Source organism: Pseudophryne corroboree, chromosome 2, assembly GCF_028390025.1.
Source record: "Pseudophryne corroboree isolate aPseCor3 chromosome 2, aPseCor3.hap2, whole genome shotgun sequence".
In the NCBI taxonomy this organism is placed as follows: domain Eukaryota; kingdom Metazoa; phylum Chordata; class Amphibia; order Anura; family Myobatrachidae; genus Pseudophryne; species Pseudophryne corroboree.
Window position 1 is genome coordinate 12,514,430 of NC_086445.1, and position 23,283 is coordinate 12,537,712.

Consider the following 23,283-nt stretch of genomic DNA (forward strand, 5'->3'; position numbering starts at 1 on the left):
TCTCTCAGCATATTCTGTTGAAGGCCATGTCTTGCGGTATGTTCGTGGTGTGACCTGGTGTAACACTCACTGTGTTTAACTTATAAATTCTTTCCTCGAAATGTCAGTCTCTCCTGGGCACAGTTTTCTTACTGAGGTCTGGAGGAGGGGCATAGAGGGAGGAGCCAGTTCACACCCAGTTTAAGTCTTTATAGTGTGCCCAAGCTCCTGCGGATCCATCTATACCCCATGGTCCTTTTGGAGTCCCCAGCATCCTCTACGGACTAGGAGAAAAGGATTTACCGGTAGGTACTAAAATCCTATTTTCAATGAGCACCCCCAAATCCTTTTCTAATACAGTTTCCCCTATATTTTCCCCATTTAATTGGTAATTTGCGTGATTATTCTTAGTCCCCAAGTGCATAACTTTACATTTTTCCACATTAAACCTCATACTCCATTTCGTTGTCCAAACTTCCAGTTTATATAAATCGCTCTGAAGAGACTCCACATCCACATCTGACTTGATTACCCTACATATTTAGTATAATCTGCAAAGATTAAAGAATAGAGGCCCCAGAACAGGACCCTGCTGTATTCCACTAATTACTTTGGCCCAGGTGGAAAACATCCCATTAATCGCCACTCGCTGTTCCCTGTTATTGAGCCAATTACTCACCCATGTACAAATAGTGTTTCCTATACCGAGCTCCCTTACTCTGAAAGTCAGCCTCCTGTGAGGCACTGTGTAGAAAGCTTTTGCAAAATCCAGATAAACCACATCAACTGCGTTACCCTGGTCAAGATTGTCGCTTACTTTCTCTTAGAAGCTAATCATATTAGTTTGGCATGATCTATTTCTCACAAAACTGTGCTGGTTCTTATTAATAGCATGAGAGTTCTCCAAGTAGTCCTGTATGCTGTCCCTTAGTATACTTTCCAATAGTTTCCCCACAATTAATGTCAGACTAACCGGTCTATAGTTACCAGGATGGAGTTTAATACCCTTTTTAAATATTGGGACTACATCCGCTATACGCCAGTCCTTTGGTACCATGCCTGATCTAAGTGACTCAGTGAAAATCATATACAGTGGCTTAGCATATACAGTGGCTTAGCATTTAGCTCCATCAGAACCCTAGGATGAAGTCCATCTGACCAGGAGAATTATTAGTCTTGACTTCTTTTTAATCGTTCACGTAATACTTCCTCAGACAGATAAGTATTAAGCAGTGGACCTTTATCAATACTGTTGTTATCGTTACTCACTGATCCCACCATCTGGTCCAGTAAACACTGATGAGAAAAATCTGTTCAATATTTCAGCTTTTTCTTCGTCATCATTTATCAAGAATCCCAGTTCATTTTTTAATGGTCCTATAATTCTCCTTTTTTAGCCTCTTACCATTTATGTACTTAAAGTCTTTTGTCTTTATTAAATACTGTATGTATAAAGCCTGTTCTAGGTATGTTTCATTATCTTTGTAGTAACTTTCATATATGTACACATATATATGCACATGCTTAATATGTATACTTTGTAGAGACCATCAGAGTGATATAACTGTAGTGATCAGTGTGTCCTGTGTATAGTGATCAGTGTGATACCAGTGAGTCCTGTGTATGGTGATCAGTGTGATATCAGTGTGTACTGTATATACTGTAGTGATCAGTGTGATATCAGTGAGTCTGGGCAGGTTGAAGTGACTGTGCACCCAGTAGCGGTGGGCAGGTTGTGTAAGTGACTGTGCGTCCAGTAGCGGTGGGCAGGTGGTGTAAGTGACTGTGCGTCCAGTAGGGGTGGACGAGGTTGTGTAAGTGACTGTGCGTCCAGTAGCGGTGGGCAGGTTGTGTAAGTGACTGTGCGTCCAGTAGCGGTGGGCAGGTTGAAGTGACTGTGCACCCAGTAGCGGTGGGCAGGTGGTGTAAGTGACTGTGCGTCCAGTAGCGGTGGACAGGTGGTGTAAGTGACTGTGCGTCCAGTAGAAGAGGGCAGGTTGTGTAAGTGACTGTGCGTCCAGTAGCGGTGGGCAGGTTGTGTAAGTGACTGTGCGTCCAGTAGCGGTGGGCAGGTTGTGTAAGTGACTGTGCGTCCAGTAGCGGTGGGCAGGTTGTGTAAGTGACTGTGCGTTCAGTAGCGGTGGGCAGGTTGTGTAAGTGACTGTGCGTTCAGTAGAGGTGGGCAGGTTGTGTAAGTGACTGTGCGTCCAGTAGAGGTGGGCAGGTTGTGTAAGTGACTGTGCGTTCAGTAGAGGTGGGCAGGTTGTGTAAGTGACTGTGCGTTCAGTAGAGGTGGGCAGGTTGTGTAAGTGACTGTGCGTTCAGTAGAGGTGGGCAGGTTGTGTAAGTGACTGTGCGCCCAGTAGAAGTGGGCAGGTTGTGTAAGTGACTGTGCGTCCAGTAGAAGAGGGCAGGTTGTGTAAGTGACTGCGTGCAGTAGAGGTGGGCAGGTTGTGTAAATGACTGTGCGTCCAGTAGCGGTGGGCAGGTTGTGTAAGTGACTGTGCGTACAGTAGCGCTGGGCAGGTTGTGTAAGTGACTGTGCGTCCAGTAGAAGTGGGCAGGTTGTGTAAGTGACTGTGCGTCCAGTAGAAGTGGGCAGGTTGTGTAAGTGACTGTGCGTCCAGTAGAAGTGGGCAGGTTGTGTAAGTGACTGTGCGTCCAGTAGAAGTGGGCAGGTTGTGTAAGTGACTGTGCGTCCAGTAGAAGTGGGCAGGTTGTGTAAGTGACTGTGCGTACAGTAGCGCTGGGCAGGTTGTGTAAGTGACTGTGCGTCCAGTAGAAGTGGGCAGGTTGTGTAAGTGACTGTGCGTCCAGTAGAAGTGGGCAGGTTGTGTAAGTGACTGTGCGTCCAGTAGAAGTGGGCAGGTTGTGTAAGTGACTGTGCGTCCAGTAGAAGTGGGCAGGTTGTGTAAGTGACTGTGCGTCCAGTAGAAGTGGGCAGGTTGTGTAAGTGACTGTGCGTCCAGTAGAAGAGGGCAGGTTGTGTAAGTGACTGCGTCCAGTAGCGGTGGGCAGGTTGTGTAAGTGACTGTGCGTCCAGTAGCGGTGGGCAGGTTGTGTAAGTGACTGTGCGTCCAGTAGCGGTGGGCAGGTTGTGTAAGTGACTGTGCGTTCAGTAGAGGTGGGCAGGTTGTGTAAGTGACTGTGCGTTCAGTAGAGGTGGGCAGGTTGTGTAAGTGACTGTGCGTCCAGTAGAGGTGGGCAGGTTGTGTAAGTGACTGTGCGTTCAGTAGAGGTGGGCAGGTTGTGTAAGTGACTGTGCGTTCAGTAGAGGTGGGCAGGTTGTGTAAGTGACTGTGCGTTCAGTAGAGGTGGGCAGGTTGTGTAAGTGACTGTACGTTCAGTAGAGGTGGGCAGGTTGTGTAAGTGACTGTGCGTCCAGTAGCAGTGGCCAGGTTGTGTAAGTGACTGTGCGCCCAGTAGAAGTGGGCAGGTTGTGTAAGTGACTGTGCGTGCAGTAGAAGTGGGCAGGTTGTGTAAGTGACTGTGCGTCCAGTAGCAGTGGCCAGGTTGTGTAAGTGACTGTGCGTCCAGTAGAAGAGGGCAGGTTGTGTAAGTGACTGTGCGTCCAGTAGCGGTGGGCAGGTTGTGTAAGTGACTGTGCGTCCAGTAGCGGTGGGCAGGTTGTGTAAGTGACTGTGCGTCCAGTAGCAGTGGCCAGGTTGTGTAAGTGACTGTGCGTCCAGTAGCAGTGGCCAGGTTGTGTAAGTGACTGTGCGTCCAGTAGCAGTGGCCAGGTTGTGTAAGTGACTGTGCGTCCAGTAGAAGAGGGCAGGTTGTGTAAGTGACTGTGCGTGCAGTAGAAGTGGGCAGGTTGTGTAAGTGACTGTGCGTCCAGTAGCGGTGGGCAGGTTGTGTAAGTGACTGTGCGTCCAGTAGCGGTGGGCAGGTTGTGTAAGTGACTGTGCGTCCAGTAGCGGTGGGCAGGTTGTGTAAGTGACTGTGCGTTCAGTAGAGGTGGGCAGGTTGTGTAAGTGACTGTGCGTTCAGTAGAGGTGGGCAGGTTGTGTAAGTGACTGTGCGTTCAGTAGAGGTGGGCAGGTTGTGTAAGTGACTGTGCGTCCAGTAGCAGTGGCCAGGTTGTGTAAGTGACTGTGCGCCCAGTAGAAGTGGGCAGGTTGTGTAAGTGACTGTGCGTCCAGTAGAAGAGGGCAGGTTGTGTAAGTGACTGTGCGTCCAGTAGCGGTGGGCAGGTTGTGTAAGTGACTGTGCGTCCAGTAGCGGTGGGCAGGTTGTGTAAGTGACTGTGCGTCCAGTAGCGGTGGGCAGGTTGTGTAAGTGACTGTGCGTCCAGTAGCGGTGGGCAGGTTGTGTAAGTGACTGTGCGTTCAGTAGAGGTGGGCAGGTTGTGTAAGTGACTGTGCGTCCAGTAGCAGTGGCCAGGTTGTGTAAGTGACTGTGCGCCCAGTAGAAGTGGGCAGGTTGTGTAAGTGACTGTGCGTCCAGTAGAGGTGGGCAGGTTGTGTAAGTGACTGTGCGTTCAGTAGAGGTGGGCAGGTTGTGTAAGTGACTGCGTTCAGTAGAGGTGGGCAGGTTGTGTAAGTGACTGTGCGTTCAGTAGAGGTGGGCAGGTTCTGTAAGTGACTGTGCGTCCAGTAGCAGTGGCCAGGTTGTGTAAGTGACTGTGCGCCCAGTAGAAGTGGGCAGGTTGTGTAAGTGACTGTGCGTCCAGTAGAAGAGGACAGGTTGTGTAAGTGACTGTGCGTGCAGTAGAAGTGGGCAGGTTGTGTAAGTGACTGTGCGTCCAGTAGCGGTGGGCAGGTTGTGTAAGTGACTGTGCGTCCAGTAGAAGAGGGCAGGTTGTGTAAGTGACTGTGCGTCCAGTAGCGGTGGGCAGGTTGTGTAAGTGACTGTGCGTCCAGTAGCGGTGGGCAGGTTGTGTAAGTGACTGTGCGTCCAGTAGCGGTGGGCAGGTTGTGTAAGTGACTGTGCGTTCAGTAGAGGTGGGCAGGTTGTGTAAGTGACTGTGCGTCCAGTAGAGGTGGGCAGGTTGTGTAAGTGACTGTGCGTTCAGTAGAGGTGGGCAGGTTGTGTAAGTGACTGTGCGTTCAGTAGAGGTGGGCAGGTTGTGTAAGTGACTGTGCTTCCAGTAGCGGTGGGCAGGTTGTGTAAGTGACTGTGCGCCCAGTAGCAGTGGCCAGGTTGTGTAAGTGACTGTGCGCCCAGTAGAAGTGGGCAGGTTGTGTAAGTGACTGTGCGTGCAGTAGAAGTGGGCAGGTTGTGTAAGTGACTGTGCGTCCAGTAGCGGTGGGCAGGTTGTATAATTGACTGTGCGTCCAGTAGAAGTGGGCAGGTTGTGTAAGTGACTGTGCGTCCAGTAGCGGTGGGCAGGTTGTATAAGTGACTGTGCGTCCAGTAGAAGTGGGCAGGTTGTGTAAGTGACTGTGCGTACAGTAGAAGTGGGCAGGTTGTGTAAGTGACTGTGCGTGTCCTTTTCCAGGTATTTGATCCCCTGCAATCACGTCATGTTGAGCCAGAGACGAGCCGTGAAGGATGTGGATTTATACTCAAAGACGACGGACAAGTTCCTCTCTCTCATCCCCCGATGTTGTCTGAAAGACAATCTGGTCTCACAGGAGAGAGAAGAGGAGCATGCTAGCTGGTCTAAAGGTGCGGGAGAGGGGGGAACCTTGGTCTGAAGGTGGAGGTCTCTCAGATCCAATAATGAGGCAGAACTCATGGTGTAAAGGTGAGGGGAGATCTGCCTGATCCCAGGAGTCTAACAACCTGGTTTAAAGTGAGGGAATGTTTGTCAGATTTAAGGAGACTGAGACCTTTGTAGATGAGGGGAGGTCTGTCTGATTTAAGAAGCTGTAGACCCTGGTCTATAGGTTGATGTGAGCTCTGTCTGGTTAGATGATCAGATGAGTGACCAGGGATTGTCTAGAGATGATTCGGAGGTGTCTGATTTAAGAAGCTGTAGACCTGGTCTATAGGTTGATGTGAGCTCTGTCTGGTTAGATGATCAGATGAGTGACCAGGGATTGTCTAGAGATGATGGGAGGAGAAGTTAGATGGTGCCGCTCTGGAAAGAGTATTGGATGTTGGTGATAGATGTTGCATTTCAGTCTATAAAGTGCAGGGATTATAGAGAGGGCGATTTACGTACTGTAATCCTGCTCCAGCATTTTGGAGAGACTGGAGGGGGATAGATAGTAAGTAGAAGGTCTATGCAGGAAAGGTCAGGGATTTATGTTAGGAAGAGGCATAGTCCGGCAGGGAAGACAATATGCCTGAAATAAGCAATGGTAACATTACCGCAATGTTTCTTCCCGCAGCCCACGGAAGTCCAAGCATCGACACGTCATCAGTCAACACTGTTCCGAAACCCTCCACCCCTTCCCGGATGGCTTTCTTCATGCGTCAGTCTAATACTACGCCTGAGAGTCCATCACACCGCTCGCCCAGCTTTTCTTCACCGGACGCGGCCAGTGGGAGCCCACGCCATGGCTCTTTTTCTTGGGATGAAGTAGCCGAGTTGGATGGGAATTATTTAGAGTACCTACAGGAGGCGCGGGCTGGGATAGATCAATGCACGCGCGCCTGCCGTGTCTGGTCTGCCCCTTATGATGGGGAGGAACCTAGCCCTCGCAGCATGTCACCTCCCACTCCAGAAGAAGTCACCGTGTCCCCAGATTATTTCTCCCCTCCTGCCTCGTCCACTAGGAGCCACCAGAGCAGCACTGAGCGAGAGGCGCGGCGGCATAGCGTTACCCCCCGGACTAAGAAACGCAGCTTACAGGAGGAAGGCCAGGGACGGGTGGGAGATCGGGGACACACAGAAACATCTCATGATGGGACGCCTATCCCTGTACTAATGAATGGCGCACTAACAGAGGAACAAGCGTATTTGGGCTGCACACAAAGGGCAGCTCTACATCCCGGTCGCACTGATGACATTGAAGTTAAAAAAGTAAAGCGGGAGCCACCAGGAAGCAGCGGGGTCCTGAGGGCGGAGGGGGAGGAGGTAATATTGAGAGCAGAGAATGGAACAGAAGAGAAGTCCCCAGCTCACGGGGACAAGCCGCATTGGGCATCATTACAATGGGAAACAGCAGAGTCTGTGGATAGTCTGATAGATGAGCTCCTGGACCGGGCCCCAGCCCACACCAATGGGACACACTTGAATATTGAGAAGCTTGGAGAGGAGCTGAAGGAGATGGAGGACAGTATGAGGGTGGTGGCCGTACAGGAGGAGACCACAGAAAGACACAACAGGATTCCATCTGAGGAGGAGGAGTACGGAGATGTTATTATTAATAGGGAATCGGAGGAGATGAAGAACCGAGCGGACTCTTTGACACTCCTGCTGAACAGCCCCCTGAGAGCTCAAAATGGTAGCCAGCCCTATACAGGTGAGAGCCCAGAATGGTAGCCAACCCTGTACAGGTGAGAGCCCAGAGTGGTAGCCAGTCCTATACAGGTGAGAGCCCAAAATGGTAGCCAGCCCTATACAGGTGAGAGCCTAGAGTGGTAGCAAGCCCTATACAGGTGAGAGACCAGAGTGGTAGCCAGCCCTATACAGGTGAGAGCCCGGAATGGTAGCCAGCCCTATACAGGTGAGAGCCCAGAGTGGTAGCCAGCCCTATACAGGTGAGAGCCCAGAGTGGTAGCCAGCCCTATACAGGTGAGAGCCCGGAATGGTAGCCAGCCCTATACAGGTGGGAGCCCAGAGTGGTAGCCAGCCCTATACAGGTGAGAGCCCAGAGTGGTAGCCAGCCCTATACAGGTGAGAGTCCAGAGTGGTAGCCAGCCCTATACAGGTGAGAGCCCGGAATGGTAGCCAGCCCTATACAGGTGAGAGCCCAGAGTGGTAGCCAGCCCTATACAGGTGAGAGCCCAGAGTGGTAGCCAGTCCTATACAGGTGAGAGCCCAGAGTGGTAGCCAGTCCTATACAGGTGAGAGCCGTGAGTGGTAGCCAGCTCTATACAGGTGAGAGCCCGGAGTGGTAGCCAGTCCTATACAGGCGAGAGCCGAGAGTGGTAGCCAGCCCTGTACAGGTGAGAGCCCAGAGTGGTAGTCTGCCCTATACAGGTGAGAGCCCAGAGTGGTAGCCAGCCCTATACAGGTGAGAGCCCAGAGTGGTAGCCAGCCCTATACAGGTGAGAGCCCAGAGTGGTAGCCAGCCCTATACAGGTGAGAGTCCAGAGTGGTAGCCAGCCCTATACAGGTGAGAGTCCAGAGTGGTAGCCAGCCCTATACAGGTGAGAGCCCGGAATGGTAGCCAGCCCTATACAGGTGGGAGCCCAGAGTGGTAGCCAGCCCTATACAGGTGAGAGCCCAGAGTGGTAGCCAGCCCTATACAGGTGAGAGTCCAGAGTGGTAGCCAGCCCTATACAGGTGAGAGCCCGGAATGGTAGCCAGCCCTATACAGGTGAGAGACCAGAATGGTAGCCAGTCCTATACAGGTGAGAGCCCAGAGTGGTAGCCAGCCCTATACAGGTGAGAGCTCAGAGTGGTAGCCAGCCCTATACAGGTGAGAGCTCAGAGTGGTAGCCAGCCCTATACAGGTGAGAGAGCCCAGGGTGGTAGCCAGCCCTATACAGGTGAGAGTCCAGAGTGATAGCCAGCCCTATACAGGTGAGAGCCTGGAATGGTAGCCAGCCCTATACAGGCGAGAGCCCAGAATGGTAGCCAGCCCTATACAGGTGAGAGCCCAGAGTGGTAGCCAGCCCTATACAGGTGAGAGCCCAGAATGGTAGCCAGCCCTATACAGGTGAGAGCCCAGAGTGGTAGCCAGCCCTGTACAGGTGAGAGCCCAGACTGGTAGCCAGCCCTATACAGGTGAGAGCCCAGAATGGTAGCCAGCCCTATACAGGTGAGAGCCCAGACTGGTAGCCAGCCCAATACAGGTGAGAGACCAGACTGGTAGCCAGCCCTATACAGGTGAGAGACCAGACTGGTAGCCAGCTCTATACAGGTGAGAGCCCAGAATGGTAGCCAGCCCTGTACAGGTGAGAGCCCAGAGTGGTAGCCAGTCCTATACAGGTTTGAGCCCAGAGCGGTAGCAAGCCCTATACAGGTGAGAGCCCAGAGTGGTAGTCAGCCCTGTACAGGTGAGAGCCCAGAGTGGTAGCCAGCCCTGTACAGGTGAGAGCCCAGAGTGGTAGCAAGCCCTATACAGGTGAGAGCCCAGAGTGGTAGCCAGCCCTATACAGGTGAGAGACCAGAGTGGTAGCCAGCCCTATACAGGTGAGAGCCCGGAATGGTAGCCAGCCCTATACAGGTGAGAGCCCAGAGTGGTAGCCAGTCCTATACAGGTGAGAGCCCAGAGTGGTAGCCAGCCCTATACAGGTGAGAGCCCAGAGTGGTAGCCAGCCCTATACAGGTGAGAGCCCAGAGTGGTAGCCAGTCCTATACAGGTGAGAGCCCAGAGTGGTAGCCAGCCCTATTCAGGTGAGAGCCCAGACTGGTAGCCAGTCCTATACAGGTGAGAGCCGTGAGTGGTAGCCAGCTCTATACAGGTGAGAGCCCGGAGTGGTAGCCAGTCCTATACAGGTGAGAGCCGATAGTGGTAGCCAGCCCTGTACAGGTGAGAGCCCAGAGTGGTAGCCAGCCCTATACAGGTGAGAGCCCAGAGTGGTAGCCAGCCCTATACAGGTGTGAGCCCAGAGTGGTAGCCAGCCCTATACAGGTGTGAGCCCAGAGTGGTAGCCAGCCCTATACAGGTGAGAGCCCAGAGTGGTAGCCAGCCCTATACAGGTGAGAGCCCAGAGTGGTAGCCAGCCCTATACAGGTGAGAGCCCAGAGTGGTAGTCAGCTCTATACAGGTGGGAGCCCAGAGTGGTAGCCAGCCCTATACAGGTGAGAGCCCAGAGTGGTAGCCAGCCCTGTACAGGTGAGAGCCCAGAGTGGTAGCCAGCCCTATACATGTGAGAGCCCAGAGTGGTAGCCAGCCCTGTACAGGTGAGAGCCCGGAATGGTAGCCAGCCCTATACAGGTGAGAGACCAGAGTGTTAGCCAGCCCTATACAGGTGAGAGCCCAGAATGGTAGCCAGTCCTAAACAGGTGAGAGCCGTGAGTGGTAGCCAGCTCTATACAGGTGAGAGCCCGGAGTGGTAGCCAGTCCTATACAGGTGAGAGCCGATAGTGGTAGCCAGCCCTGTACAGGTGAGAGCCCAGAGTGGTAGCCAGCCCTATACAGGTGAGAGACCAGAATGGTAGCCAGCCCTATACAGGTGAGAGCCCAGAGTGGTAGCCAGCCCTATACAGGTGAGAGCCCAGAATGGTAGCCAGCCCTATACAGGTGAGAGCCCAGAGTGGTAGCCAGCCCTGTACAGGTGAGAGCCAAGACTGGTAACCAGCCCTATACAGGTGAGAGCCCAGAATGGTAGCCAGCCCTATACAGGTGAGAGCCCAGACTGGTAGCCAGCCCAATACAGGTGAGAGACCAGACTGGTAGCCAGCCCTATACAGGTGAGAGACCAGACTGGTAGCCAGCTCTATACAGGTGAGAGCCCAGAATGGTAGCCAGCCCTGTACAGGTGAGAGCCCAGAGTGGTAGCCAGTCCTATACAGGTTTGAGCCCAGAGCGGTAGCAAGCCCTATACAGGTGAGAGCCCAGAGTGGTAGTCAGCCCTGTACAGGTGTGAGCCCAGAGTGGTAGCCAGCCCTATACAGGTGAGAGCCCAGAGTGGTAGCCAGCCCTATACAGGTGAGAACCCAGAGTGGTAGCCAGCCCTATACAGGTGAGAGCCCAGAGTGGTAGTCAGCTCTATACAGGTGGGAGCCCAGAGTGGTAGCCAGCCCTATACAGGTGAGAGCCCAGAGTGGTAGCCAGCCCTGTACAGGTGAGAGCCCAGAGTGGTAGCCAGCCCTATACAGGTGAGAGCCCAGAGTGGTAGCCAGCCCTGTACAGGTGAGAGCCCGGAATGGTAGCCAGCCCTATACAGGTGAGAGACCAGAGTGGTAGCCAGCCCTATACAGGTGAGAGCCCAGAATGGTAGCCAGTCCTAAACAGGTGAGAGCCGTGAGTGGTAGCCAGCTCTATACAGGTGAGAGCCCGGGGTGGTAGCCAGTCCTATACAGGTGAGAGCCGAGAGTGGTAGCCAGCCCTGTACAGGTGAGAGACCAGAATGGTAGCCAGCCCTATACAGGTGAGAGCCCAGAGTGGTAGCCAGCCCTGTACAGGTGAGAGCCCAGAGTGGTAGCCAGCCCTGTACAGGTGAGAGCCCAGAGTGGTAGCCAGCCCTATACAGGTGAGAGCCCAGAATGGTAGCCAGCCCTGTACAGGTGAGAGCCCGGAATGGTAGCCAGCCCTATACAGGTGAGAGCCCAGAATGGTAGCCAGTCCTAAACAGGTGAGAGCCGTGAGTGGTAGCCAGCTCTATACAGGTGAGAGCCCGGAGTGGTAGCCAGTCCTATACAGGTGAGAGCCGAGAGTGGTAGCCAGCCCTGTACAGGTGAGAGACCAGAATGGTAGCCAGCCCTATACAGGTGAGAGCCCAGAGTGGTAGCCAGCCTTATACAGGTGAGAGCCCAGAGTGGTAGCCAGCTCTATACAGGTGGGAGCTCAGAATGGTAGCCAGCCCTATACAGGTGAGAGCCCAGAATGGTAGCCAGTCCTAAACAGGTGAGAGCCGTGAGTGGTAGCCAGCCCTATACAGGTGAGAGCCCAGAATGGTAGCCAGCCCTATACAGGTGAGAGCCCAGAGTGGTAGCCAGCCCTGTACAGGTGAGAGACCAGAGTGGTAGCCAGCCCTATACAGGTGAGAGCCCAGAATGGTAGCCAGTCCTAAACAGGTGAGAGCCGTAAGTGGTAGCCAGCTCTATACAGGTGAGAGCCCAGAGTGGTAGCCAGCCCTATACAGGTGAGAGCCCAGAGTGGTAGCCAGTCCTATACAGGTGAGAGCCCAGAGTGGTAGCCAGCCCTATTCAGGTGAGAGCCCAGACTGGTAGCCAGTCCTATACAGGTGAGAGCCGTGAGTGGTAGCCCGCTCTATACAGGTGAGAGCCCGGAGTGGTAGCCAGTCCTATACAGGTGAGAGCCGAGAGTGGTAGCCAGCCCTGTACAGGTGAGAGCCCAGAGTGGTAGCCAGCCCTATACAGGTGAGAGACCAGAATGGTAGCCAGCCCTATACAGGTGAGAGCCCAGAGTGGTAGCCAGCCCTATACAGGTGTGAGCCCAGAGTGGTAGCCAGCCCTATACAGGTGAGAGCCCAGAGTGGTAGCCAGCCCTATACAGGTGAGAGCCCAGAGTGGTAGTCAGCTCTATACAGGTGGGAGCCCAGAGTGGTAGTCAGCTCTATACAGGTGGGAGCCCAGAGTGGTAGCCAGCCCTATACAGGTGAGAGCCCAGAGTGGTAGCCAGCCCTATACAGGTGAGAGCCCAGAGTGGTAGCCAGCCCTATACAGGTGAGAGCCCAGAGTGGTAGCCAGCCCTATACAGGTGAGAGCCCAGAGTGGTAGTCAGCTCTATACAGGTGGGAGCCCAGAGTGGTAGCCAGCCCTATACAGGTGAGAGCCCAGAGTGGTAGCCAGCCCTGTACAGGTGAGAGCCCAGAGTGGTAGCCAGCCCTGTACAGGTGAGAGCCCAGAGTGGTAGCCAGCCCTATACAGGTGAGAGCCCAGAATGGTAGCCAGCCCTGTACAGGTGAGAGCCCGGAATGGTAGCCAGCCCTATACAGGTGAGAGCCCAGAATGGTAGCCAGTCCTAAACAGGTGAGAGCCGCGAGTGGTAGCCAGCTCTATACAGGTGAGAGCCCGGAGTGGTAGCCAGTCCTATACAGGTGAGAGCCGAGAGTGGTAGCCAGCCCTGTACAGGTGAGAGACCAGAATGGTAGCCAGCCCTATACAGGTGAGAGCCCAGAGTGGTAGCCAGCCTTATACAGGTGAGAGCCCAGAGTGGTAGCCAGCTCTATACAGGTGGGAGCTCAGAATGGTAGCCAGCCCTATACAGGTGAGAGCCCAGAATGGTAGCCAGTCCTAAACAGGTGAGAGCCGTGAGTGGTAGCCAGCCCTATACAGGTGAGAGCCCAGAATGGTAGCCAGCCCTATACAGGTGAGAGCCCAGAGTGGTAGCCAGCCCTGTACAGGTGAGAGCCCGGAATGGTAGCCAGCCCTATACAGGTGAGAGACCAGAGTGGTAGCCAGCCCTATACAGGTCTCTCTTATGTCTTGCATGTGTCTCAGAGACGTTTCTCCAGGAGCCAGTCTATTCCTAATAAGCAATTTGTGAATTCTGCAGAACATTCTCTGGGTACACGTTGCATGTTAGTAGGTTAAGCATTAAAGCTGGATTCAGTACGGGATCCCAACGGTTATAAGAATGACACCAGAATCCCGATGGCGAGTGCAGCCTGTCCCATCGCCAGCTCGCCACGCTTCAGGCTTCGCTCACTACACTAATTTATTCCCCCTCGGGGGGTGGCGTGGGATTCCGACCGCTGGGAAACTGCTTCCCTTAAAGATAACAATGGGCTGTGTATAATATCCACAGATGATATACACATAATGCCAGCCCGTGCCCCGTCACTTACACCCCCAATGCCAGCCTGTGCCCCGTCGCTTACACACCCATTGCCAGCCCGTGCCCCGTCACTTACACCCCCAATGCCAGCCCGTGCCCCGTCACTTACACACCCATTGCCAGCCCGTGCCCCGTCACTTACACACCCAATGCCAGCACGTGCCCCGTCACTTACACCCCCAATGCCAGCACGTGCCCCGTCACTTGCACACCCAATGCCAGCCCGTGCCCCGTCACTTACACACACAATGCCAGCCCCTGCCCCGTCACTTACACACCCATTGCCAGCCCGTGCCCGTCACTTACACACACAATGCCAGCCCCTGCCCCGTCACTTACACACCCATTGCCAGCCCGTGCCCCGTCACTTACACACCCATTGCCAGCCCGTGCCCCGTCACTTACACACACAATGCCAGCCCGTGCCCCGTCACTTTCACACCCAATGCCAGCCCGTGCCCCGTCACTTACACATCCAATGCCAGCCCGTGCCCCGTCACTTACACACCCAATGCCAGCCCGTGCCCCGTCACTTACACACCCAATGCCAGCCCGTGCCCCGTCACTTACACACCCAATGCCAGCCCGTGCCCCGTCACTTACACACCCAATGCCAGCCCGTGCCCCGTCACTTACACACCCAATGCCAGCCCGTGCCCCGTCACTTACACACCCAATGCCAGCCCGTGCCCCGTCACTTACACACCCAATGCCAGCCCGTGCCCCGTCACTTACACACCCAATGCCAGCCCGTGCCCCGTCACTTACACACCCAATGCCAGCCCGTGCCCCGTCACTTACACACCCAATGCCAGCCCGTGCCCCGTCACTTACACACCCAATGCCAGCCCGTGCCCCGTCACTTACACACCCAATGCCAGCCCGTGCCCCGTCACTTACACACCCAATGCCAGCCCGTGCCCCGTCACTTACACACCCTATGCCAGCCTGTGCCCCGTCACACACCCTATGCCAGCCTGTGCCCCGTCACTTACACACCCAATGCCAGCCTGTGCCCCGTCACTTACACACCCAATGCCAGCCTGTGCCCCGTCACTTACACACCCAATGCCAGCCTGTGCCCCGTCACTTACACACCCAATGCCAGCCTGTGCCCCGTCACTTACACACCCTATGCCAGCCTGTGCCCCGTCACACACCCTATGCCAGCCCGTGCCCCGTCACTTACACACCCTATGCCAGCCCGTGCCCCGTCACTTACACACCCTATGCCAGCCCGTGCCCCGTCACTTACACACCCAATTTCCAGCATGTGCCCCGTCACTTACACACCCAATGCCAGCATGTGCCCCGTCACTTACACACCCAATGCCAGCCCGTGCCCCGTCACTTACACACCCAGTGCCAGCCCCTGCCCCGTCACTTACACACCCAGTGCCAGCCCCTGTCCCATCACTTACACACCCAGTGCCAGCTCCTGTCCCGTCACTTACACACTCAGTGCCAGCCCCTGCCCCGTCACTTACACACCCAGTGCCAGCCCGTGGCCCGTCACGCGCACGCCCCATGCCAACCCGTGGCCCGTCACGGACCCTATGCCAGCCCGTGCCCCATCACTTACGCACCCTATGCCAGCCCGTGCCCCGTCACTTACGCACCCTATGCCAGCCCGTGCCCCGTCACTTACACACCCAGTGCCAGCCCGTGCCCCGTCACTTACACACCCAGTGCCAGCCCGTGCCCCGTCACTTACACACCCAGTGCCTGCCCGTGCCCCGTCACTTACACACCCTATGCCAGCCCGTTGACCATCACGCACTATGCCAGTCTGTGGCCCGTCACGTGCACGCCCCATGCCAGCCCGTGCCCCGTCACTTACACACCCTATGCCAGCCCCTGCCCCGTCACTTACACACCCAATGCCAGCCCCTGCCCCGTCACTTACACACCCAATGCCAGCCCGTGCCCCGTCACTTACACACCCAATGCCAGCCCGTGCCCCGTCACTTACACACCCAATGCCAGCCCGTGCCCCGTCACTTACACACCCAATACCAGCCCGTGCCCCGTCACTTACACACCCAATGCCAGCCCGTGCCCCGTCACTTACACACCCAATGCCAGCCTGTGCCCCGTCACTTACACACCCAATGCCAGCCCGTGCCCCGTCACTTACACACCCTATGCCAGCCTGTGCCCCGTCACACACCCTATGCCAGCCCGTGCCCCGTCACTTACACACCCTATGCCAGCCCGTGCCCCGTCACTTACACACCCTATGCCAGCCCGTGCCCCGTCACTTACACGCCCAATGCCAGCATGTGCCCCGTCACTTACACGCCCAATGCCAGCATGTGCCCCGTCACTTACACACCCAATGCCAGCATGTGCCCCGTCACTTACACACCCAATGCCAGCCCGTGCCCCGTCACTTACACACCCAGTGCCAGCCCCTGCCCCGTCACTTACACACCCAGTGCCAGCCCCTGTCCCGTCACTTACACACCCAGTGCCAGCCCCTGTCCCGTCACTTACACACCCAGTGCCAGCCCCTGTCCCGTCACTTACACACCCAGTGCCAGCCCCTGTCCCGTCACTTACACACCCAGTGCCAGCCCGTGCCCCGTCACTTACACACCCAGTGCCAGCCCCGTCACTTACACACCCAGTGCCAGCCCCTGCCCCGTCACTTACACACCCAGTTCCAGCCCCTGTCCCGTCACTTACACACCCAGTGCCAGCCCCTGCCCCGTCACTTACACACCCAGTGCCAGCCCCTGCCCCGTCACTTACACACCCAGTGCCAGCCCCTGCCCCGTCACTTACACACCCTATGCCAGCCCGTGGCCCGTCACGCGCACGCCCCATGCCAACCCGTGGCCCGTCACGGACCCTATGCCAGCCCGTGCCCCATCACTTACGCACCCTATGCCAGCCCGTGCCCCGTCACTTACTCACCCTATGCCAGCCCGTGCCCCGTCACTTACGCACCCAGTGCCAGCCCGTGCCCCGTCACTTACACACCCAGTGCCAGCCCGTGCCCCGTCACACACCCAGTGCCAGCCCCTACCCCGTCACTTACACACCCAGTGCCAGCCCGTGCCCCGTCACTTACACACCCAGTGCCTGCCCGTGCCCCGTCACTTACACACCCTATGCCAGCCCGTGGCCCATCACGCACTATGCCAGTCTGTGGCCCGTCACGTGCACGCCCCATGCCAGCCCGTGCCCCGTCACTTACACACCCTATGCCAGCCCGTGCCCCGTCACTTACACACCCTATGCCAGCCCGTGCCCCGTCACTTACACACCCTATGCCAGCCCGTGCCCCGTCACTTATCCAATGCCAGCCCGTGCCCCGTCACTTATCCAATGCCAGCCCGTGCCCCGTCACTTACACACCCAGTGCCAGCCCGTGCCCCGTCACTTACACACCCAATGCCAGCCAGTGGCCCGTCACGCCCTATGCTAGTCTGTGGCCCGTCACACGCACGCACCATGCCAGCCCGTGCCCCGTCACTTACACACCCTATGCCAGCCCGTGCCCCGTCACTTACACACCCTATGCCAGCCCGTGCCCCGTCACTTACACACCCTATGCCAGCCCGTGCCCCGTCACTTACACACCCTATGCCAGCCTGTGCCCCGTCACTTACACACCCTATGCCAGCCCGTGCCCCGTCACTTATCCAATGCCAGCCCGTGCCCCGTCACTTACACACACTATGCCAGCCCGTGCCCCGTCACTTACACACCCTATGCCAGCCCGTGCCCCGTCACTTACACACCCTATGCCAGCCCGTGCCCCGTCACTTACACACCCTATGCCAGCCCGTGCCCCGTCACTTACACAACCTATGCCAGCCCGTGCCCCGTTACTTACACACCCTATGCCAGCCCGTGCCCCGTTACTTACACACCCTATGCCAGCCCGTGCCCCGTTACTTATCCAATGCCAGCCCGTGCCCCGTCACTTACACACCCAGTGCCAGCCCGTGCCCCGTCACTTACACACCCAATGCCAGCCAGTGGCCCGTCACGCCCTATGCTAGTCTGTGGCCCGTCACGCGCACGCCCCATGCCAGCCCGTGCCCCGTCACTTACACACCCTATGCCAGCCCGTGCCCCGTCACTTACACACCCTATGCCAGCCCGTGCCCCGTCACTTACACACCCTATGCCAGCCCGTGCCCCGTCACTTACACACCCTATGCCAGCCCGTGCCCCGTCACTTACACACCCAATGCCAGCCCGTGGCCCGTCACGCCCCATGCCAGCCCGTGGCCTGTCACGCCCACGCTTTATGCCAGCACGTGCCCTGTTGGGTGTATATATCTTTTGTGTGAGTGTAGATTACCGGTAATATTCCGAGCTGCGGTGATATAACCCCCTGACTCTCCGGCATCTGCCGCAGGTCCCTTCATCGCTGTCCTCTTCGCCAAACTGGAGAACATGGTAACGAACTCATTATATGTGAACTTCCTGCTGACTGGCATCGTGACCCAGCTGGCCTGTCACCCACAGCCCCTGCTCCGCTCCTTCCTCCTAAACACCAACATGGTATTCCAGCCCAGCGTCAAGTCCCTGGTGCAGGTGAGTCCCTGTTCTCTGTCTGCTCCCGGCCCTGATTTATATAGAATTACCGCCCAAATGTACTAAGCCTTAACAAGAGATAGAGAGTGATAAGTGACAGACAATCAGCTCCCAACTGTCATGTTACAGGCTGTGTTTGAAAAATGACAGGTAGGAGCTGATTGGCTGGTACTTTATCCATCTGCATGAGGGGATACACACAACGTCTTATTGTCTAATGGAGATTATGTTGCTCATTTGTAAATTTATTCTCCCTATATCATTTTTTAGCGATAATGTCATATATAACATTTCCATAACACATGAAGTTATGAAAGTTGTGCTAAGAACCTCCGTGTTACTCAATGTTAAATGGTAGAGTTTATTATAATTGTCTTGATTAGCAGGTTTCTTAGTGCATAGAGTGTGCACCTGCATTTTCTTTTTTCCCCAGTGAGTGTAGCACTAGAACTCTCAGCATGGTAGCCCTCATGTTTAAAATTAGGGTTCAGTTCAGACATAACCCCCACCCCCCCTGCCACCTTACTCTCCATTGCTTGATGTCTGGTTTACTGGTGTTTACTTCAGCCATGTCATCCCATCATCAGGGAGAGTTGGCTTCTGCTATGCTTTCTGCAACTAAAACAGAACGCTCTTCCTGATGATAGTGATAAATAGCTGAAAAGCACAGATGTAATCCGGAAAGCATGCACAGTAATTAGTAAAAGTTGTGAAAGGCTTGTACGAGCCGGCGCAGGACTCATCCCACGGGAGAATGTCCGTGTGAGTCAGGACTGCAGCTGGGCCTTGGCCGTCAGTGACTGTGTGCCCGGTCTCTCACACAGGTGCTTGGCTCCGTGAAGAATAAAATTGAAGCGTTTGCTGCCTCCCAGGAGGATTTCCCCACCCTGCTCTTCAAGGCCAAGAAGTTCCTGATTGCCCGGGGGAAGCTGGACTGGTGTGACGGGCAGACGTCCATTCCTGCCCTGCGTCGCTCAGACACTCTGGGTAAGATGAAGACCGTCTGATTGGCACGGACTTTCTTTGTGGTTTATTGATGTGCATGTAGTAAGATAATACCTGAGTATGTCTGCCGCGTATCTCAGCTGGAGACCAGATGGGGTAATAAGGAGGTGGTTAGGCCTAGCAGTAAGCCCTGGCACACTTGTTGTACCAGGCGGTAGCCCCAAGATGTTCACAGCACGATCCGCATTAATCTTCAGAGCGGTCGGCCAGTAGTCTGTGACCCTGACATGCTGTTTGCTATTGGCTATCTCCGCTTCCGCCCGCTACATAAACCTTTTCTATTTGTCTTCCACAGTAAAAAGCCGAAAGCCGTCCATAGGAGAACTAATCCTGCGTCACACCAACAGCCCTACGCGGGCCAGGCAGGCGGCGCAGATGGCGTTCCAACACGTGCGAGACGGGCAGGTCCTCCACGCGCTCTCTGGCACCTCCCTCTTCAAGAGCTCGGCAGATAAACAGAACGAGGCGCTGCGAGTAAAAAACGCTGTTTACTGCGCCGTGATATTCACCGAGTTCATGAAAGAGCTGGCCGCCATAACGCAGGAACACGCGGTGGCGTCTCCCTACCTGCCTGCGGATACAGAAGAGTAAGCAGGGTCCCCTCCGTGTCTGTCTGGTCATCGGCGTGATGGAGTGACTCCCGTGCCACCTGCTGTGAAGCAGAGGAACTCCGAGACTAAAGTCCTTCGTACAGGCACAAGTCAGAGATGCCTCCTCTCATGTGTGAGGACCGGATGGCCTGCACTCTGTGGAACGCAATGACCTGTCTCCGTTTTCTAAGCTTTAGGGAAGTGGAAAGACCATTGGCCGGTTGGAGATTGGCCGTCCCTGTTTTCCTAGCAAATCCTTTCATCAGCTCCAGGACATCATCCGACGGAGGGGACCTTGGTCAGCTGTAATCCACGCTCCGGCCTTGGTGGCCTCACTCGCTGCACCCCCATTTCCACATGTCATCCAGCACTCATGATGATGCATCGTTTTTTAACTTATTTAAGTGACAGTGTGCTCTTTTTATTCAGGACAGATCCGTGCCTGTGTCTGTATATATCTGTTTGTACATGTGTGTATATATACATCTATATTTATATATACACTCTCGCGCATATACTGCACCGAAGACTTCATCTCTGCGTTGTGCACATGTGTCACGGCTCTGTCCGCTGGGATTCTGGGAGATCTGTATTTTTAATCCATTGTGGCCTAAGGGGTCGGCAGCAGACTGTTCACAGCTGTACCACGGCCCCGCAGGGGTCCACACCCGCAACAGCCCCCCAGGGGGGTCCTTACCCACAACCGCCCCAGCGGGCAACATCCGTTATCGCTGCTTGTTTCTATTTGAGTGTAATTTAGGGAATCTTGATGTCTGGAACTCTAGCGATGCCTCTGTGCGAGAGGTTATGTAGGGGTCAGGTGATTTAGTAATTTGTCTTGGTGTATTTTTTGTTAGAGACTATCTGTGTGTATATCCCAAATACGCCTCTGCTAGGAGATTCGTGTGATGCCAAACTCTGGAGTGCGACACCTCAGCGCTGCCCTCTACTGGACAAGCAGCGGAAGTTCATGCCCATTCGTGTGATGCGGTTTCCCCTGATGATTTAATGTATCCCTATTTACATAGGTGTCGCGCTTCCTCAACATTACGTCTAACGCCTTGGTGGAAAGAGGGTCCTGTAGTGTACTCTGACGTGCGCTGATCTCTGTGCAGGTGCGCGGTGAATGAGCCCTGTCACCTGCGCAGACAGCGGGCGCAGCGATTAGCGCTGAGGATGTGGCCTAGCACTGCGTTGGGAACGAGTCTCGGCGGTGACGCGGGTTCCCGCAGACTGACGGCTTCCTCCGTGTCTAGGTGACCGGTCCGTTTTAATATAAACGCTAATTCATTGCATTTTATGGAACGCTAAGTTTGATATTGAGGGTATTGCACATTTTCCAACTTCATGTTTTCCTCCATCTGCCTGGACCCCTGGCTGGCCATTCAGGTGAGAAATTATTCCCACCTCCAGGATATCAACCAGTTATCTACTAAGCCGTGGCCCAGTGTCGGGGAGACGTAATGCAGTTATATTACACGTATTGTATACACTGCTCTGAGGATATACGGCTGGCCGGGAGGGAGGGGGATATATAGCCGTATAACTGCCCACTGCTGACTATATATTACAGTTATACGTCACTGTATAATAACCATGGCAGAGGGATCCCGGTACGCCGTGCAGCCATACTGCTCTGTGTACTGAGTGAGGGGGAGGCGGTGTGGGGTCTTATTATACTGTACATCTGTACGTCATTGTGTAATAAACATGGCAGAGGGATCCCGGTACGCCGTGCAGCCATACTGCTCTGTGTACTGAGTGAGGGGGAGGCGGTATGGGGTCTTATTATACTGTACGTCATTGTGTAATAAACATGGTGGGAGAGACATCACTCCGTATACTCAACATACAGAGACAGAGTTTTGTTGTCTCATAGATCCATGTATTGTGTGTCTCTGGGTGTAAAAAGGTTCAAAATGAGAAACCCCAGATCAGGCCTGACCAACCTGTGGCTCTCCAGCTGTTGTAAAACTACACATCCCAGCATGCCCTGCCTCAGTTTTAGCATTCCCTAATAGCAGGGCATGCTGGGACTTGTAGTCTCACAGCAGCCGGCGAGCCACACGTTAGCCAAGCCTACCCCAGACCATACTTTCTTTTATCCTCAGTCTCGGTTGGTAAAACCAGAAGGAGTCCCCGTGAAGTCAGTGACAGGCGACGGTGAAGGGGTTCGGCAGTTTACGTTACCTGTAATCAGACAACGCCCCTTCTGTCACTCGCATGAATACACCCCGACCAGTCATTACAGTAGAGAAACTTTTAATTTTGTACGATTTGTCATTTTAACGGCTTACCTCTTCTTCTGTTTTATGCATGTGGTTTTTATTATTTTTTATCTGATGTGTGTGTGAAAAGCCATATCCTGGGGACCCCGGTGCATCCCATTACATGTGGGACGTTTATTCTACAAACGCCATTTCCGCAGATCTCTCTCGCCCTCTCCCGGACAGTGAGAAGTCTCCCATCACGTCCGTGTCCACTACAACGTTTGCTCTGGAAACTCTTGTGACTTCGGGAGGAGATAGATGCAGGTTTTATATTAAGTTGAAGATTTTGGTTTATGCTGAATGTTTGAATCTGTCTCATGTATATGATCTTACCGTGTAGGGGGGATCCGCGGCACGCCAGGACCCCTCGCACCGTTTTGCACATCTGTCATTTTGTATTTCTTGTGTTGCCAAATAGAGTAACGAGTGCGGTCTGAAACCGAAAAGCTGCTTTCTTGTGTGATAACTCTGCCAATCAGACCCCCATGTTGTGCGTCCGAGCTGCCCGTACCGCGGCCATTTTGGACCCCTTATTCCTATTTTGCACGCCTGTTGATTTTAATTATTTTTACGGTGATTGTTAAAAAGGGAATTTATTATTATGTCAGTCTGTGTAGACACAATCGGTGGGAGTCTCCCCCACACTGGCGGTGACCACCACGCTCCAGCCACCGGCTGCTCATCGAAGACTCCGTATCTACTCGATGGGGGAGGCCGTATCTTCATTGTGCGCAATGTGTGCTATAATGAGACAATACTGTGTAGAAATAGAAGGTTGGCCTGAGCCCGATGTGGTGTCCCGCGTATATTTGTCATGACGCCTCGCTGCCAAATCATCGTGAGGCGCCCCTGGCATCTAATAAAATGTGTCAATCAGATTGGCTGGGTCTCCGTCCTGTTTTTTGTTGTTGTGTGTTCTCGGTAAAGACTTCCGAACCTGTGTATCTCCTGATACATCCCTCACATCCTCATCCACCAGTTACCCGCTCTCATATGCTGACATCTTCTATCATACAGTTAGGTCCACAAAGATTTGGATACTAAGGTAATATTTAAATTAGTTATACTGTGTAATGAATATGGGGTTAAAGGTCAGACTACCGGCTGTCATTTGAGGGTATTCACATCCCAATTGGAGGAAGGGTTTAGGAATTACGACTGTCTAACATGTAGCCCCTTCTTTCTCCAAAAGTAATTGGACAATTGACTCAAACGCTGTTGCATGGACAGGCCTGGGCTATTGCTTTGTTATTTCTACATCAACTAAGCAAGCAAAAGGTCTGGAGCTGATTCCAGGGGGTAAATGCAATAGGGTCTAAATTTCCAGGGGTGCAGGACTTTTTTTTGTGGTCAAAGGATCCTTCAGTGCAAGTGACACAGGCCATCGTTCTTCTGCAAAAAGAAATAATTTCT

The 23,283-nt window shown here is 54.3% G+C and overlaps 1 protein-coding gene across 1 annotated transcript in view; it reads left to right on the plus strand.

The window, feature by feature from the left end:
- Positions 1-22,748, plus strand: part of FHIP1B (FHF complex subunit HOOK interacting protein 1B) — a 103,844-nt gene extending 81,096 nt beyond the window's left edge. The window contains exons 9-13 of the mRNA XM_063950798.1: positions 5,423-5,592; positions 6,261-7,337; positions 17,827-18,005; positions 18,830-18,992; positions 19,306-22,748. Coding sequence (XP_063806868.1) covers positions 5,423-5,592; positions 6,261-7,337; positions 17,827-18,005; positions 18,830-18,992; positions 19,306-19,601 — 1,885 coding nt within the window. The 3' untranslated portion in view covers positions 19,602-22,748. The remainder of the gene's footprint in view (positions 1-5,422; positions 5,593-6,260; positions 7,338-17,826; positions 18,006-18,829; positions 18,993-19,305) is intronic.
- Positions 22,749-23,283: the final 535 nt, after the last annotated feature.